This window comes from Arvicanthis niloticus, chromosome 7 (assembly GCF_011762505.2).
Source record: "Arvicanthis niloticus isolate mArvNil1 chromosome 7, mArvNil1.pat.X, whole genome shotgun sequence".
NCBI lineage: Eukaryota > Metazoa > Chordata > Mammalia > Rodentia > Muridae > Arvicanthis > Arvicanthis niloticus.
In genome coordinates, this window is record NC_047664.1 from 5,917,266 (window position 1) to 5,936,660 (window position 19,395).

Here is a 19,395-nt window from a genome sequence, read left to right on the forward strand (position 1 = left end):
TCTCTCTCTCTCTCTCTCTCTCTCTCTCTCTCTCTGTTTGTCTCTCTCTCTGTGTGTATGATGGTGTAAGCATGTGTATGTGAGGTGTGTGTGAGTGTGTGTGTGAGTGTGTGTTTGTGCATGTGTGTGCATGATGGAAAGTGTGTGTGATCATGTGTATGTAAGATGTGTGTCAATGTGTGAGTGTTTATGCATATGTGAGAATGTTTGTGAGAGTGCGTGTATGTGAATATGTATAAATATGTGAGAAAGACTGTGTGTTAATGTTCATGAGTGTGTATTTGGGTGTAAGTATGAAGTGTTGTATGTTTTATCTACATTCTTGTGTGGGCTTCATCCATGTTTATGTAGGTGTGTACACATGTACATGTGGGTCAACATGCATATGTCTCCATGTTGAGGCTGGCATTTGAGGCTAGGTTTTTATTGATGATTCTCCACTGTCTCTTCCAAGACAGGTTTCTCACTCAACCTAGAGCTCAGTGATTGGCTGGCTGACCAATGAGCTCTAAGATCCACCTCTGTATCCTTCATCTGTGTAGTACAGGTATGAAGTATGTGCCTGGCTTTCACATTGGTTCTGGCTCTAAACTCAAGTCCTCATGGTTGCATGGCTGACACTTTGCTGAACAGGCCACCTGCCCAGCCCCACAAATCTGTTTGATGTGTGGAAAAAACAATCATTTTGAAAGAAATAAGAATAAAAACAGTTCTTCTGTGAGTTTCCTCCTGTGTGGATTGGCCATCAGTCTGCACAGAGACAATTGTTACAGCTGTTCCCAGGCATCATCTCTGAAGTCTGAACATTTCCCAATCATGCTAGAACTTGTCTTGTGCCTGTGTAGAGGGCACATCTCAATCCAGTACAGCTTAGGTCACAGGAAAGAAGGTGTAGACACTGTCACAGGAAGCATTCAGAAATGAACCCTGAAAACCCTGAAGTGGAAATGTTCTTGGAAAATGCAAACATAAAGAAGAGCTTTATTAGCTGTTTCTACATTGGCTTTTAGAAAATGTGAGATACTCTTTGTATTTTTCACTTCCTCTCTTACAGTGAATGTTTTAGAAGAAATTGAACTGTGTGAAAATGGCCTCTGTGTATAGTTTATTTCATGCTTTCTGAGTAGTGCTTGTTTCTTTTTGTTGGTGGGCTTGCCAGTTGTCTACTTTGCACACGTGAGGGTCATGTGGGTAAATGAACAATTGAGAAAAAGGCCTCTGTCAGATTGGCTGTAGGCCAGATGATTGATGTGGCTGAGGCTAGCCCACTGGGAGCAGTGCAACCCCTGAGCAGGTGGTTCTGAGTTGTATAAGAAAGCAGTCTGGGCAAGCCACGGGTAGCAAGGCAGTAGGAGCATTCCTCCATGGCCTCAGCTTCCATTCCTGTCCCTGAGTTCCTGCCTTGAATTTCTGTTCTGACTTCCCTCAGGGATGGAACATTACTTGAGATATGTAAGGCAAATAAACCCCATTCTCCCAAGGTTGTTTGGTTTTAGTGTTTACCACAGCAACAGAAACCTGAACAGGACAGATAGAAACACTTCCTCAACATCATCTATTAAATTATTTTCAGGGTCAATATTAGCATTTGAACCATCAATAATGTTCAGAAGGACAGAAGTTACTTCTCATGTTTGGACCCAGCATTGCCTTTGCACTTTATCCAAGCTGTGTAACTGGGACCTGGATTTGAATTTTGTGACATATGACCCCTTTGGCTCAATATCCTCATAGGGTTGAGATAGCAACAGAATAGGAAGGAATTGGAATTAAAAGAAATAATTAGACTCAGAAATTTATCCTGTGCATATGTCTTAGTTAGGGTTTTACTGCTGTGAACAGACACCAAGAATAAGGCAGCTCTTATAAGAACAACATTTAACTGTGGCTGGCTTACAGGTTCAGAGGTTCAGTCCATTATTATCGAGGCAGGAACATAACAGCATCTAGGCAGGCATGAAGCAGGAGGAGCTGAGAGTTCTACATCTTCATCTGAAGGCTGCTGGAAGAATACTCTCTTCCGGGCAGCTAGGGCTAGGATATTAAAGCTCACACCCACAGTGCACACCTACTCCAACAGAGCCAAGCTGCCACTCCTTGGCCCAAGCATATACAAACCATCACAGCACACTAACAAACATATCTGAAATAACTTCCAAAATGCATCTGTAGTCTGACGCTCATTGGAGCATTGCACACAGTGACCATGTTAAGGAAGCTAAGTGTCTGCCAACAGATAACTGGCAAAGAAACTGAGAACTGTAATGTGCTTCTCTTGAAAATGGGAATTTCAACAATAAAGAATAGAATTGAAGATTTAAAGAGCATCATGAAAAAAACTGTGTGTAGTATTAAGAAGCTGTTGTACATTTATGATTTAATAAAATAATTCTAAAGGAAAAAAAAAGAATATTGTGCAAGTAAAAGACTCCAAGGACAGAGAGGCAAACACAAGTTTCACTTACTTGTGGTTTGTACAGCGATTCACTTCCAGGCAGCATGGCTGACGATAGCGGCTGCCAGATGGTGTTCATTGAAGAGACACATGTGGGCTAAGAGTATAAAATTTATTAACCTGGAGAAGTAACATTCTCTTCTACTGAAATAACTTGTATGGCACATTCAATTCAGCAAATACAATACACACTTCCAGGTTTCTGAGCATATATTTCAAATGAGGAACCATAAGACTGATATAGACATGGGTATCACTTCAGTTAGTTTGAGTAAATTATTTCACAAAAGTTTTCATGAATTATATTTCCTTTATACCTTATACATTTAACTATAATTTGTTAATCTATAACTAAAATATTTTAAAAGTCATTTCAGTAAGTAGATGTGGCATATAGTGAACTGTAGCCAGGGCCACAGGGTTCCCTTTGTCAGTTCTTGGTTTTGTCAATGAAAATGAAAACGCAGATGGGAACTGGAGGACAATTTATTGAGTGATAGGGAGGGGGAGGGGAAGGAGGAGAGAGAGAGAGAGGGAGAAGTAGAGAGGGAGGGAGAGGGAGAGGGAGAAGGAGGGAAGATACCTGCCACCTGAGATCAGATGTGTGGGGGAAGGGAAGAGTGGAGAGGGAAGGTGTGCACTTACCAGAATAGAGGTAAAACAGGTGAGCCTTGACATGCAGGGTTGGCTCCTCAGGAGAGGAGGGAGAACCCAGGCCCACCTTTCTGTGTTCTGTCACGGGCTACCCAAAGGTATGGCCAAAGTTGTAAGCTGACAGGCCCAGCATTGTCCTGTAGCCCAGGCTAGCCTCACTCTGCAGCAGTCTTCTTGCCTCTGCATCCCAAGTTCTGGAAGACCTGGAGGCCAGTCTTCCTACTCTTCTCAGAGTCTCAATCCCATTCTGTCTTTTACAACATGTTAGTTTAATTTGGTTGTTGGTAAAAAGAATGGAATTCTTTACATAGAAGAAAACTTGTCTCCAGTAAGGTCCCTCATCTGATCTGGATATCCATCCACTATGTACCTATATAAGGAGAGTCACTGATTCCTGACTGTCATATGTGCCACGATGTTAGGATCCAAATCATGGCTTTTGTCTTAGGCAAACCTAACACACACGCCCAGGAAATACATTACTGCAGGGGCTTTTAACTGCTTCCTGCTTACTATTCCTTGTCACATGGACACAAATTATTTCTTCATAAATAATCATGACTGAATGTATCTGTTTAAGCTCTTGGAAACCATGCAAGAAGATGATTGTCCTATTTTAGGAATAATCATCTTTAAAGATGACTCTATGGGCAATGCCTGTGGTAAGCTATTGCGTGGGGATTACTTCCACTAGTTCATGTTTTCATTCTTACTCATCTATGGAAGCAAAGTGTCTAACTGGATGTGAAAAACCCTTCGAGTTTTATTTATCTTTCTTTATCTCTATATCAGGAATGATACTTACCAATTTTGTTAGTTAAACTGAAGTGATGGGTGGTTGGGTTGCCATGATTAAATACTGCAAGCATAGTGAATTTCAAACTAAATGTGTCTCCACACACTGCAGTGTAAAAGTCTATGGGGAGAGTTCTGTCATAGGCTCTTCCTGTCTGGGTACCTTCTCTCAGGGCCCTGTCATGGCAGAGGCTACATTGCTGAGTCTTCCCCTAATGAGGACACAGACCACATTGTGGGACTCCACTCTCATTGTTTCGTGTAAAGCTAATTAACCCTTAAAGACACACTAAAAGGTCATTGTATTAGGGACCATTATCAAATTGTTGATTTTTTAGAGGACACACAACAATCCATAGATACTGCTGTGGAGACAGAGTGGGTGAATGCCTCATGGGACTCACACTTTCTGAGGGTTCTTTTTAAAACTCAGAACAGTTTTACATTTTCCTTTCTTTTAAAAAATATTTAATTTTTTACATGTATGAGTGTTTTCATGCATATATATCTGTGTATCATGCGTTTGCCTTGTTGCCCGTGATGATCACATGAAGGTATCAGCTCCTGTCTTCGCTAAGGTCACTATTACTGCATCGAAACACCATGACCTAAAGCCAAGTTGGAGAGGAAAGGGTTTGATTGCCTTTTATTTCCATATTGTAGTTCATCACTGAAGTAAGTCAAGATACTCTCCCACACAGGGCAGGAATATGAATCAGAAGCTGATGCAGAGATCATGGAAGGTGCTGTTTCCTGGCTTATTCTCCATGGATTGCTCAGCCTGCTTTCCTGTAGAACCTAGGACCACAGCCCAAGAATGGCACCAGTCACAATGGACTGGGTTCTCCAATATCAATAGCTAATTAGGAAAATGCTGTACAGGCTTGCCTGCAACTGGATCTTTTGGAAGCATTTCTCAGTTAAAGTTCTCCTCTCAGATAATTCTAGCTTGTGTCAAACTGACATAAAACTAGCTGGCACAGGATCCTCTGCAACTCTAATGACAGATGGTTATGATGTACCAAGTGGGTGTTGACAACCAAACCTGGGTCTTTTGCAAGGACATTTTACTGTGGAGTCATCTCTCCAGACTCTCTCTCTCTCTCTCTCTCTCTCTCTCTCTCTCTCTCTCTCTCTCCCCATTCATCAATTATCTATCTATCTATCTATCTATCTATCGCTACCCATTTATCAATTATCTATCTATCCATCCATCATCTACCCATTCATCAATCTATCTATCTATCTATCTATCTATCTATCTATCTATCTATCTATCTATATCTACCCATTCATCAATTATCTATCTATCTATCTATCTATCTATCTATCTATCTATCTATCTATATCTACCCATTCATCAATTATCTATCTATCTATCTATCTATCTATCTATCTATCTATCTATCTATATCTACCCATTCATCAATTATCTATCTATCTATCTATCCATCCATCATCTACCCATTCATCAATTATCTATCTATCAATCATCTATCCATCATCTACCCATTCATCAATTATCTATCTATCTATCTATCTATCTATCTATCTATCTATCTATCGTCTACCCATTCATCAATTATCTATCATCTATCTATCTATCTATCTATCTATCTATCTATCTATCTATCTATTGTCTACCCATTCATCAATTATCTATCATCTATCTATCTATCTATCTATCTATCTATCTATCTATCTATCTATCTAAAAGCAAGGTCTGTGCAATGTCATTTAAACTATGGAGCAAGCTGTGTTGGGATGAATCCATGCTAATGTTGAATTTGCTTCCATTCTCTTCTGACAGAGCCGGCCTTCTTTACCTGCTCACGGTCTTCCAGTGTATCACAAGTGTATCTGCAGGGGAGCTCTTTGTGATTGACAGGGTTCTCTTTCTGTGAGTAGACCCTGCTGCACCAGGCATCCGCAACTGGTGATCAAAACCATTACATTCATAGTTGGACCTAGAGCTTTTTCTTATGAGTTACCAGTATTTTTCCTTGTTTGTTTTAGTTGAAAAATTAACAAATTATGAAATTTTGTTTATCACATGGTACCATATGTTTTGAAGTATGATTAGAAATTACTAATATTAACTGAAGAAATGTGTGGGAATTCAAGAGCAGAGATATCTGCAGCTCAGTGGAAGTTTCAAAGTTGGGGTGTGGTCACCAGATCTCAGTGCTGTAGACAAAGCAGCAATAGGGGGATGGAAGTTATAGTTCCTTCATGAACCCCTAAAATAATGTCAGGGCTTTTACAGAGGTTGAGTGGAGTGGGTTTAGTAGCAAATTGGAGCTGGAGAGGTAAAGCTGCACAGGAATGAGCGTGTGCAGCTTCCTTTGGATGAAGGGCTGGAAAGAGCCAGAGAGATGCTTTATAGTGAGCAGCTGTCTGATCTCATGTGCTTTTCAAATGTGGAAGAAGACTTCCCTGGTGGCCTATGCTTAGGTTTCATGGTTTCAAAGCAGGGCAAGATTTGCCTAAAAATGTGTGCCGAGAAAAAAAAATCATCAGAGATGAGCTGAGGGCATAGCTCAGTTAGTAGAGTGTTTGCTTAGCAAGCAAGAAACCCTGGGGTAGATTCACAGGACCATGTAAGCCTCAGCAGGGAGATATTCCTGTAATGCCAGCACTTGGGGGTGGGGCAGGAGGATGGACATTTTAGCTACATATGGAGTTTGAGGCCAGCCTGCACTAATGGTCCTTTCTCATAAACCAAACCAAACCAAACCAAACCAAACCAAACCAAACCAAATCAAATCAAATCAGAGATGCAATGAAGACACTGGCATGGTAAGATCTTGGAGTTTGGGATGGCTTAGGGCCAGGGGCCAGGAAGAGGAAGGACTAGGTTGTGGTAACTGGTAATAATTCATAGTTGTAAAGTGAGATTATTGAAGGAAGAAGTCTACCCTAAAGTGAGCGATGCAGAAGAGAAGCAGGTAGTGGCTGCAGCATGACCTCACAGGGCCAGTGTTACCTTCTTCCTATGAAGGGGATGAGAGGAGTCTCCATCACCACTGTCTGAAGTGAGGTACTGAGAGCTGAGGTACCTCAGGAACCAGCCTCAGAGGAGCAGAGTCTCTGTGAAGAGTGGGGACTTTGGACTGTTTCCCTGCAGGGGCTGTTCTGTGGCCTAGTGGACAAAACAGGGGATTTCTCTGATGGGAGTCACAGTGAAAAGGCCATAAGAATGGTGGCCTAGGAATTCTGGTTCTAATATGGGGAGGTGTATGGAAGTCAGCCTGGAGCACAGGGACACTGTCCTCATAGGCTCCGTGTGGTATCAGAAGTCAGGGTAGCCAGCATCTCACCTCTGGACTAACCTAAGAATGTATAACAAGGACTTTTGTTTCTGTAGACATGAGCACACCAGTGGATACTACAGCGTGTCATCTTATTTCTTTGGGAAATTGCTGGCTGAGCTAATACCCAGGAGGCTATTGCCAAGTACTATATTTACTCTGATAACATACTTCTTCACAGGTAAGTAACAAAACCAGAGATGTTTTTAGTGTTGGGGAGGATGTTTTGGTTTGTACAACTGTGGTAAGCCGTAAAGTAAAAAAGTATGTCTTCTCTGTGTGTGATCTAAAACAGGTGATTATGTGAGTACAGTCTCCAAAACCCCTTAACAAAAGAACTCCAAAAGCTGTTTACAGAGGAGGAACAAACAGTTCTCAAGCTTGAGGCAGAGCTAATGGAGCAAGAACATTTATTATTAGATATCTCTCCATATGTATTTAAAAAGATTTTTTTATTTTGTGTTTGCCTCCCCCAACTCTCTCTCTCTCTCTCTCTCTCTCTCTCTCTCTCTCTCTCTCTCTCTCTCTCTCTCTCTCTCTCTCTCTCTCTGTGTGTGTGTACTAACTTAACCCAGTGCCTGGGAGGCCAGAAGAGGATGCCAGATCCCTAGAACTGGAGTTGCAGGAGAATGTGAGCAACCATGTGGGTGCTGGCAAGTGAATCCAGGGTTTCCTCAAGAATAGCACATGCTATTCTTCACTGAGAATCACTGAGACATGTTTTTAGCTGTGCCATATATTTTTCTTGGTTTATTTTTTTTTGCATACGAGTCTTTATGTAAGTAAAATATTGGAAAGTGGATTATATGGCATACATATGTATATGTGTAAAAAGAATAAATGTATACAGTGTCTTATGGTACTAGCTTGCAAAGAGAGAAGACACTGAATTGGGGGTTTGTTGAAAGGAAATAATATAGATAGTTATTTAGAATATGTGTAGATTTTTGTATTTTATGGTTAGGCTTCATCCTAGACTCTCTAGAATTTCCAAATTTTTAACACACACACACACACACACACACACACACACACACACACAGTTCCAAAATGAGTATGGATAAAGCTTAGAATTCATTTAATAAGAGATTTATTAACTAAAATCGGTCATTTAGGTCATGGCATGGCTTATGGGTAGATGTTCTTGTCATGTAAACCTGACAGCCTAAATTTGATCCTCAGAATCCAAAATAAAAGAGAAAATCACTCCAGAAAGTCATCCTTCTCCATGATACATGAACCCCATGACAAATGTACACAGTGACACATGCACACCATGACACATGTACACAGTGACACATGTACACCATGACACATGCACATACTGACATATATACACTATGATACATATATACTATGATACATGCACACTGTGAGACATACATACCAGGACACATGCAAATGATGATATATGCACACCATAGCACATGCAGATCATAACACATTCACTCCCTGTCACATGCACATCACAACACATGCACACCATGCCACATGCACACCATGCCACATGTATACCATGACCAGTGCACACCATGACAAATACACACCATGGCACATGCACACCATGACAGATGCCCACCATGGCACATACACACCATGACACGAGCACAGCATCACACACACACACACACACACACTGACACACAATGACACATGCATACCATGGCAAATGAATACCATGATACGTGCACACCATTGCATATACACAGCATTAGACAGGGTCCCCATGTTTAGTTGCCAGCACACACATTATTGGTTAGCTTTCAACTGCTTGAAACTATGTCTGTAGAAGATCTGATGCTCTCTTCTGGCCTCCATAGGGAAACTGCACACATGTGGCATACTTTCACACAGACTAATGTAAATACATGTTTAAAAATAGAATAAAAAAAAAAACCCTGTCTAGCAACTCTCTATGGTCACATGGAAGGAAATGAAGAAATGGGAGATCCAGAGTAGTTGACTGGCTTTAAAATGGTTACAAGTCCCTGTGATTATTAAAGTATTATTTGAAAAATGTACAATTCTCTTGATTCAGAAAGTTGGACTAATTCAGTTTTTTTCTCTAAGGAATAAAAACTAGTCTGAAATGTGTCTTCGCTATGATATGTACTGTCATGATGCTGGCTTATTCTGCCAGCTCTCTGCCACTGTCTATAGGAGCTGGGGAGAATGCAGTGGCAGTGCCAACACTGCTTGTCACCATCTACTTTGTGTTCATGCTGGTGAGTGTGTTTTTCTAAGAGAAATATTTCTTCTCTTCCTTCATGTAACCTGCTTGATAAATCAGTACTTGGGACATGAGGCCATATGCTAAAGTAGTGGAGAAGGAGCTGCCTTTCTTCCTCTTCTGTGACTATTGCTCTAATGTCAGCACTAGGATGTAGTTAGCAGGACATTTCTAGTGGGTTCTTAAAAGACTTATCTTGGAATCATATTAGAAACCATAATAAACTGTCATTTAGGAAAATGCTGTGTTTGGCTGATTCCCCCACAAAGGGAACAGATTGCTGCCTCACTTTCATGCTGGTGTGAGAGACTTACTGTCATTTTAGTCACCGCAGAGATGACTTGGTTTACTCTTTTCTCTGCAGTTGTGGGTCTTTGTCAATCACGAACTACTGATGTTGTGGGTCTCTGTCTGTCACCATCACCTGCAAAAACAAGCTTCTCTGAATTAATGTCTGAGATGTACTAATCTATGGGTATAATAGTAACTCATTAGAAGCCAGTTTAATACCATATCCATTTAGAAGAATAATAGCAGATTCTCCCCTGATATTTATGACCTCACTAGCCACAGCGTCACACATGTTTTGTATCTTGTAGAGCAGATCATAATACAATAGAAAAATGAGTGCTTGGTTACTGCCATTGTATTAGTCTGTCCAGTGTCCCCCTTTGCCTCCTATTCAACTAAGGGATAGAAAAGAAGAAAAGGGGCAGGTGAAATGGTCACTGTCCTTGAGCATACATGTAATGTCACCACATGTGTCCTGGAACCCCTTCCCCCAGGTTTCAGCACTTTTAGCTCACTGCCCACAGTTTATAGCACCCAATCAAAATGTTAAGTCACCACACACAGGAGACAAAGTGATGAAACAGTCTGTCCATTAATTACATCAGGTCTTGGACTCACAGTACTCTGCATAGCCTGGTGGCCTGCCCATCAACAAGTGTCTATAAAGGAAGCCTTAGCGTTTTGGTTCTCAGAGCTAAAAGTCTGTAACATACTTGGGCGCTCCTGTTGGGAGCACACCACCAGGAGTTGTTTGGTGCATTTCTCTCTATGGAATCCTGACAAATGCAGCTCAACTACTCAACATAAGGCAGACCAATGTGTGCCTGTTGTTAGCAAAGACTCCTCCATCATGTGTCCTTCACGTGCTTGCTTTAGCAGAACATCCTCTGTCCTGTAACCTCCCTTTAGCAAATTATTCCTTCAGGAGTCTGCCTTAGTTCTCCACCTGTGTTCACTTCAGGAAAACACTCCCTCGTGTGTTTGCCCCAGCAAAACACTTTCCAATGCAACTGACTTTCCAAAGAACCCTTACATTTCCACTTCACCCCTAACATGTTTCAGATGTGAGCAAACAAGGGCACCCTGTACTGAAGCTGACAGGCTTCTTAGTGAGATAGTGAAACTCACTGGTAGATTTCAACAGCAACATCAAAGACCAACTTTAAACTACTGTATTCTTGTTATTGGTTTAAAAGATTTCGTTTTACTCTTCTTCTGTATCCTGATGATAAAGAAATAGTTGCTTTTTGAATGTAGACTGTAAACAGTCAAACACCCATGTCCCATGGAATTCTTTAAAAGTTAATTTAAAATGTAGTAATGTAAAAGTGATGCTCAGAATGTTGGAGCACACCTTTAATCCCAGCTCTTGGGAAGCAGAGGCAGGAAAATCTTTGTGAGTCTGAGGCCAGCCTGGCCTACAGAATGAGTTTCAGGGCAGCAGTGGCTAAATGTAGAGACCCAGTTTCAAAATAAAATAAAATAAAATAAAAAGAAGAAAGAAGGGGGAGGAGGAAGTGGTAAAGATAGATTTCTTTAAAGAACAATTTGTGTATGAAAATAAAACTAAACATTTCCCGAGCAGAAAGAAAAACTAGAAAGTTTATGTAGGTTGAAAGTGGTCAAGTAACTTATTTACAATATATAAGCAATAAACCTTAGACATGATAGACAGGATATTACAGTTTGTAAGTGAATGGTCAGTACAATGATGTCAAAACTTTACTCAACAGAGTCAATATAAGTGTTACCTACTCATGGTGACAGTTGTAAACACTGGCTTCTAAAGCTTTATGTAAACAATTTCAATTATCATAAATACAAAACAAAAATACGTGTAATCAATGTAATTACCTGTGGTTTTGCTACCTTTGTTTGACTAAACAACTTGATAAAAAAAAATCAAATTCATTTTAAAATGTCTGAGCTTTATCCGTATGTTGCACAGAGTTAAAGGGACAAGACTGGGAGAGCTGTCCTATTTCCAACAAAGCTTGAAAGCTATAGCAAAGAGGACATGATGTTCAGAGAGGACATGTAGTATTTTGTCTTCCTAGGTCAGACAAGATGTGCAGATGCAGGACAATGAGACCCCTCTGGTAAATGGTCTGTTTCAGAGAGGCTATGGAATATTGAGAAACTAAACTCTAACCATCCCACATCTTATAAGAAATCCACTGGGGACTCCAGGCTATGAGTGATGCAGAGGTTATGATTTCGATGGTTGGGTTTTTTGTTCATTGTCAACTTGAAAGAAGGTCTGGTCATTTTGAAGAGGAAACATTGTCAAAAGGTGGTGGGGCTTGCCCAGGCCAGCCTGGTTTACAGAGTAAGATCCAGGACAACCAGGGCTATACAGAGAAGAGAGAGAGAGAGAGAGAGAGAGAGAGAGAGAGAGAGAGAGAGAGAGAGAGAGAGAGAACACCAGCCTTAGTATCTTAGTTGAGAAAATGATTCTATCAGATTCACTTATAGACAAACCTTTGAAAGTAGTTTCTCGATTAATTGATGTGGGAGGCCCAGCCCACTGTAGAAATTACCATTCTTAGAAGGTCATCCTGGGTTGTATAAGAAAGAAGCCATGGGTGGGTGCCAGTGGTCAGCATCCTTCGTGGTCTCTGCTTCAGCTCCTCCCTTCAGATTCCTTCCTCCCTTGAGTCTCTATCTTGGATGCTCTTAATGATAGAATATTGTCAGGATGGTTAGTTAAATAAACTCCCCCTTTTCCATGGACTTTTGTTCATAATGACTTTTTTTTTTACAACAATAGAAACCAAACTGAGGTAGGAGTCTACACAGGTATCTGCCATACATGTGTGTTAATGATGTATAATTTTCCAAAACAGAAAAAGGGTGTCGAGAGAATTACAAACCCAGATGTGAGATCTGAACTGAAACCCTGTGGAGGTATCCAGATGGACTGCCACAGATACAAGGAAACAAATCAACAGACAAACATAACTATATTCTGATAGGATATGCCACCTCTTCCAATGACACAGGCCTCCTCCCCTCCACCTCCGCTGCTGGTAGCATGAAGGATCTTAGAGTCACTCAGGACTAAATAGATTTAATAAAGGTTAAAATAGCTCTCAGGGAGAGGGGTCCTCTCTCCACATGAATGTTAAATGGCCTCCTGCATCTCAGCAGTTCTACAGGCCTTCCCCCCAGGGAAACTTAAATTGGTCTCTCATAAATAATGTCCTGGATCTCTCCTCCCCAAGCTCCCTCTTACATTACAGTTTCACTCAGACTCCTCTGCTAAAAATTACCAACCCATCATTTCCTGCTTGGGGACTAAACACTGATAAACAAAACAAAACAGAAAACAAACTGAAGCCAACCTGGTAGGGCCCCTTCCTGAGAAGTGAACTGAAACCACTGTTCACAAGGTTCCGAAGGAGGACACATCACCCATTACAGTGCTTAGCGAAATGGATGGTCTCACCACAGTATAATTTAAAATTTTATAATTTAAATTTAAATTTATAATTTAAAATTTTCATTTATGATTTTTTTAAAATGATAATAAAAGTTTGATTGTATAACTAAAGCAGCTTTTCTACTAAGAGTTCAGTTATGAGTATCTAGTCTTAGACTTAATTTAAAAAAAAAAAAACCAGAAAGCTTTCGTGGGACGAATTCATGTGTCCCAAGTTTTCCCGTTTGAATCATGCAGGCAGCTTTTAAAGTTAATTCTCAAGAGCATCCTAACAATACCTCCTTCCCTAAAGGACAGTGTTACTAGAGTTCACTAGGTTTTTACTTTTGCTAGATGTGCTTATAAAACTAGGTGTAGAGAAGCAAATATGTGGGTGCACGGTGCACTCAAGGCATGCTTGCTAAGCTTGTGAGGCAGGAAATCACTGGGTTGATGAATCCTTTGATTTGAATGGGACAGTGATCCTACAGAGTGAACAGGAAGCTAGCCTCTTTATAAGAGGACACATGGGGTGATAAAGCTTGCCAGAGTCAGATGCTCTTGTTCCCAGATGTCCACACAATCCTCCAGAAACACTCCTATCAGTGGAGAAGATGAATTATTCATCATATAAGGGGATGTATTTTCTCACCAAAGGGTTGTGATCCTTCCAGTGAGTGGTGATCCCTCCAATGGGTTGTAATTCCTCTAGTGGGTAGTGATCCTCCAGTGGGTGGTGATCCCTCCAGTGAGTATCTTCAGCAGTCTTGCTGATGTTATTCAAGATTGTTCTGGCTATTCTGGGTCTTTTGTGTTTCCATGTGAAATTTGAGGTTTTTTTTTTTTCAATTTCTCTGATTTATATTGGAATTTTGATGGGGACTGCACTGTATCTTATGATTGCTTTTGGTAGGATATATATTTCATAATATTTATCCTATGGAATATAAGCATAGGAGGTCTTTCTGTCCTTTAGTATCTTCTTCAATTTATTTTCAGTTTTTTAAATTTTATATTGTAGAAATATTTCACTTGGTTGGATTTATTCCAGGATATTTACTCACTTCCCCATTTTTGAAGTTATTGTGAATGAAATTTTTCCCTCATTTCTTTCCCATTATGCTTATAATTTGTATTTAGAAAAGCCTCTGACTTTTGGATGTGTTGTCATGGTGTTTTATCACAGCAACAGGAAAGTAACTAAGACAAATGGTCATTGTATAAATTTTCTATATGTGACATTAAACACTAGTTCTGAAGCTGAATCTTCAGAAATTTTCTTAAGGCTGTATTTTAATTGAATCCCAAATTGCTCCTCGTCATGGTTAGAGAGTCAACACTTTCAACAAGTCTTATTGGTCCTTGGAAGTAGAAGTAGGTATATGACATTCAGTGTTTATCCTAGTGAGGATTTCTACAACTGTGAGAAAACATTGTACCCCAAATATCTTAGGGAAGAAAGGCTTTATTGAGCTCATACTTCAACTTGTTCATCAGCAAAGGAGGTCAGGGCAGAAACACATGCTTGGCAGGATCATGGAGGCAGGAGCTGATATAGAGGCAATGGAGGGGTGCTGCCTCTGGGATTGCTTCCTATGGCTTGCTCAGCCTGTTTACTTATAGAAACCAGGACCACAGCCTAGGGATGGTATCACCTACAATGGGCTGGGCCATGCCCTATTAATCACTAATAAATAATGTCTCACTGACTTGACTACAGATGATTTTATAGAGGCATTTTCTTAATTGATGTTCCCTCAATTCCAGTGAATTTAGTTTGTTTCGTGTTGACATAAACTGAGCTAGGAAAGCATTCTTCCGGTCTGCTTCCTAAATGGCACTAGTTTTATTAGAATAGTAACTACAGTTGGCCTGTTATATTGTCAAGAGATTCAACCAATCATATATCAACAATGTATAAAACCAATAACGTTTCTGCTCTAAATATCTCTATTCCCTGAATTATACAATATAAACTCTGTAGCTACATAAAGTACATAAAATAAGGAACCTGGAATGATTGTAAGTATGTAGCCTAGATGTATTTAAAGCTTAAAGGATGTGTATAGATTGAATGCCATCTTAAAGATAACATAAACATCTATGCACTTTGGCTTCTGCAGAGTGGGGTGACAGGTCTTTCTTTTAAAAACCACAAAGAACCTTGGCTTTGCCAAGAGTGAAGATTTTAGTTTAGAGTTAACTGAAAGAATGTTTTGAAAGACCTGGTCTGAGGGCCAAAGCATAAATGGTCAGAAGGATGTAGGGGTCTTGAAGAGGGAGGAACTTGTCTAGAATTTTTAGTCACAGGACTGGTACTAACTTGTGGTTTTGCTCTTTGTAGTTTTTTTCAGGTCTGTCACTATATTCTGGAAGCTTCCTGCCTAAGCTCTCATGGATTCAGTACTTTAACATTCCTCATTATGGATTTAAGGTAAGCTCTCCTCTCTGTCGCTGTACTTGAGTACTCCAGTTGTAGTAACTGAAATGAATCCCGCCCAGACCCTTTCGCCAGCTATAATCTCTAAGCAGCTCCTTCCCAGGAATGTCCTTCCAGGAGCAAAAGATGAACAATTTCCTGTTAGTTTTGCTTAGCCTGTGGTCAGTAAATTGCCTGTGCTTTACACTTGTTGTGTGTTATTTGAGAGAATTGAAGGGGGAGAGAAAGCTCAGAGCAAACAGGAAAGGTAGTTGATATGAAGAAAACTGAATGAACCACAGTGTTTCTGCCCAATGAAGAATTGATGACAGGATCAGAGACTATGATGAGTAGTTCATAGCACGAAATTAAAAGAAACAGAAACTATGTAGTACCCACAGACATACTGGCTTCACAAGCTTTCTCTGCTGCGAAGTGTATCTTAATATAATTTTCCTCCTATAATTACAGCTGGTTTTGATGAAAACAAGTAAGAAAATACTGTTACTACAACTCAATAGTATTGTTTTAATTATAGCTTTTATGGGGTTGTAAAATAAGAGTGCAAAGGAGGAGAATTCATGGGGTAATTTAGTTAGAGATTTCACATTTTAGTCAATGGGAAACATCATTATTTCAATCATAAGCCTCTGGATTCTGAGGCAGTCCAGGTGGGGACACTGGTGTGCTGAGCTGACTATGAACTTGGTAGGGCTTTTTTAAAAAACATAACATTTTGCAAATAGGGGTGAAGATTGAACTTGAAAATATAGCTGTGTTTATTGTTTGGAAACTTATGGAAATATAAGGCTACTGTCTTTTCCCTGTTCCTGCTTGTGTTACAGGCTTTGCTGCACAATGAATTCCTGGGACAAAACTTCTGTCCAGAACACAACACAGAAGTCAGTAGATGCCCTAATTATGTAATGTAAGCTTGACTTCAGTATCATAATGGGGTATAGAATGTTAGTAGACTTAGAGGGACCTGCCCTTCCAGGGTTAACACTCTATCCTTTGCCTATTCCCTGGAGTGAATCCATGTGCACCAGAGGACATAGGAATGGGTTTCAACCCTACTTCTCCATGTTGTAGATAATGTGCAGAAAGGTTTCTTTAGGGCATCATGGAAAAGAGTTTTGGTGTTTTGATTGTGGATTTGAGTTGCTTGTTTCAGAACATATGTGTTTGACATGGGCTGCTCTGATAGGTTAGCAAAGTCAAATAGTTTCTAAATGTATAGAGTATGGTACCTATGAGCTGACCCTGATAATAGGCAGCAAGGCAAAGAATTTTGATTTCTTTGATTCAAGAAATCAAAGGCTCTGTTTGTGTGTGTGTGTGTGTGTGTGTGTGTGTGTGTGTGTGTGTGTAAAATGTCCCATCAGAGAATATGCCCTGCAGTCTAAATCACCAGCCTGGGAGCACAAAGGGAGGCACCCATGACTTCATCTCTATACTTAGGGGAGGATGGCCTTGTCTGGCATGGGTGGGAGAGGAGATTCCTGGTCCCATGAAGGCTGAACACTGAGCGGGGAGGAATTTGAGGGTGGGGAGGGTGTAGGTGGGGAAGGTGGGGGCACACCCTTGTGGAGGCGGGAGGGGGGATGGGATGGGGGTTCCTGGGTGGTGGGGGGAATGGGGTGAGGGGATAAAATCTGAAATGTATTTTAAATAAATAATATCTATCTATCTATCTATCTATCTATCTATCTATCTATCTATTGCCCTGCAATGGAAGAAACAAATATTTCAGCATATTGAGAAAAATCTCCTTTTTGTCTAATACTATTAAAATTCCAACACAGAATTTTGATACAGTTAAACTGTTTTGTTTTAAAGTTAGAATACCTTAATTTTATGATTGTTCTCATGATTTGATTTTGATATAAAAATGAGAGAAGAATATTCTCATATCTTTCATAGATATTCAAAATAATAATAAATAATAGCAATTCAAATTTGTGTTTTGAATTGCTGATAATAATACCTGTTTGCAGAGAGATCGTATTGTTCCCATCTTCTCTCCTATGGTGCGGCCTAGCCTCTTCCCAATACAACCTTCCTACCAGTTTCTGATCAGAAGGACATGGATGGGAAAGGGAAAGTAGAGGAGGCTATTCACAGACTTCCTCCTCATAGGTTTGTCCTCTCAAGAGGAAGAAATCTGCTCTTTCAGAAGATTTGTGATCTGTTACATCCTAACAGATACAAGAGAACAGAGAGTCACAGGGATGGAGAGACACAGGCAGTAATTGTAGCTGAGGCAGAATTCTTAGCAGCAGCTCCTGTCCTAACCTGTGTCAGGCCCACTCATGCTGCTGTGCTTTCACTGCTCCCACAGGCTCAGTATGTGACCTCTGCTGCTGGAGATGCCCTGTAGCTAAGCAGCTGTGGTTGTCACTTCAGTCTTAGTACAGGAGAAGACAGCAATTCACTGACTCCTGGATGAAACTCTTGACCTCCTCTGATCCCAGGTCTAGAATTCTATGCTTCTGTTCTTGTACATGACTGTCTCCTGTGCTAGTAAAATGCTGACAAAACTTTTATCTCTTGGAATATCTGTGTCCCTAGAAAGCTGGGGTTTTCTGCTTCGGGAGTAGCAATACTTGATCCATGCATTTGCCCTTTGAAGAGAGCAGCATTATAGATTTAGAAAGGAATGACATCATGAAATCTACAGAGTTGCATCATAGTGTGACTCTAAACTCACCATGGTTATGCTTTTAAGTAGACATGGCAGCTACACTTCTCTGGATAGTATTTGAAATTAACTAAGGTGCCTGACTCAAGTAGTTTCAGTTGATTGGCATAATACATAACATACTTATAAGCACATCATGACTATTGTTATTTAAATAAAAGGGAAAATTTTAATGGTATGGTGAAATTATAAGTTTTTAAGAGAAGCAACAGTACATATACTGAATAAACTTTGACCTTACCTTTGTATGTGTTGAATTACAGATGTACTGGTGAAGAATTCTTGATGATCCAGGGCATTGATCTCTCATCATGGGGCTTCTGGGAGAATCACCTGGCTTTAGTTTGTATAATGATTATACTCTTAACAATTACCTATGTGCAGCTATTACAGGTTAAGATATTAGAAGTTCTTAGATCCTGGGGAAGAAATTTTCTGCAGTTGTTTAAATAGATGTGATTCCAAACTATCTTCTGAATGTTTATAATTATACTCATGGACAAATGCTACAGCCAGAATGACGCAGAAAGGATCCTACTGTAAACTGTGGTGAATGCAGAAACTCATGGATGCTCACAGAATAAGGATAAGGGACACTCAAGTACTTAACCACAAACAGGACACCTATAGCATCCCCTCTATAGCTTAGGCCATTGTGAACTATGAGTAGAAGAGTGCAGGAGCCAGAAGATGAGAAGAAGGAATGGAAATGCAATATTGTGGTCATGTACAGCCAAGGAAACCATGGTCTATATCCTGACTCTACAGCTACCAGCACAAGTCTGAATCCCTCATCAGCAAAGCAAGGAACAGAGGGAAACTGAATGGGCCAGTCCGCCATTCTGCTGAACATTTGGCTACTGGCAGATCATGGGAGAAAAGCAGTCATGATTTCACATGTATACTCACATTGAGCTGACAGGACTCAAGTGGAAAGTCTGAAACCCAAGATCACACAGACAGCCATGTTTAAACTCTTTGGGTCACAAGACAAACCCAAAGTTGTGAATGTGAGAAAGAGAACTGTAAAGAGGAGTATTTGAAGGGAGTGTAAGGGAGATGAGAGAGGTGGGACAGAGGGGAGTGGCTGAAATGCATTATATAGAGAATTGTATATT

The 19,395-nt window shown here is 40.3% G+C and overlaps 1 protein-coding gene across 2 annotated transcripts in view; it reads left to right on the forward strand.

Moving 5' to 3' along the window:
• Nucleotides 1-19,145, forward strand: part of LOC117712670 (ATP-binding cassette sub-family G member 3-like) — a 44,253-nt gene extending 25,108 nt beyond the window's left edge. The window contains exons 12-18 of one of the 2 annotated variants that reach the window (XM_076937859.1): nt 5,715-5,804; nt 7,272-7,396; nt 9,286-9,440; nt 15,502-15,591; nt 16,422-16,504; nt 17,918-18,050; nt 18,541-18,669. In XM_076937859.1, coding sequence (XP_076793974.1) covers nt 5,715-5,804; nt 7,272-7,396; nt 9,286-9,440; nt 15,502-15,591; nt 16,422-16,504; nt 17,918-17,930 — 556 coding nt within the window. In that variant the 3' untranslated portion in view covers nt 17,931-18,050; nt 18,541-18,669. Of the gene's footprint in view, nt 1-5,714; nt 5,805-7,271; nt 7,397-9,285; nt 9,441-15,501; nt 15,592-16,421; nt 16,505-17,917; nt 18,051-18,540 lie in introns of both variants that reach the window. The other variant, XM_034508759.2, reaches the window with a different exon arrangement.
• Nucleotides 19,146-19,395: the final 250 nt, after the last annotated feature.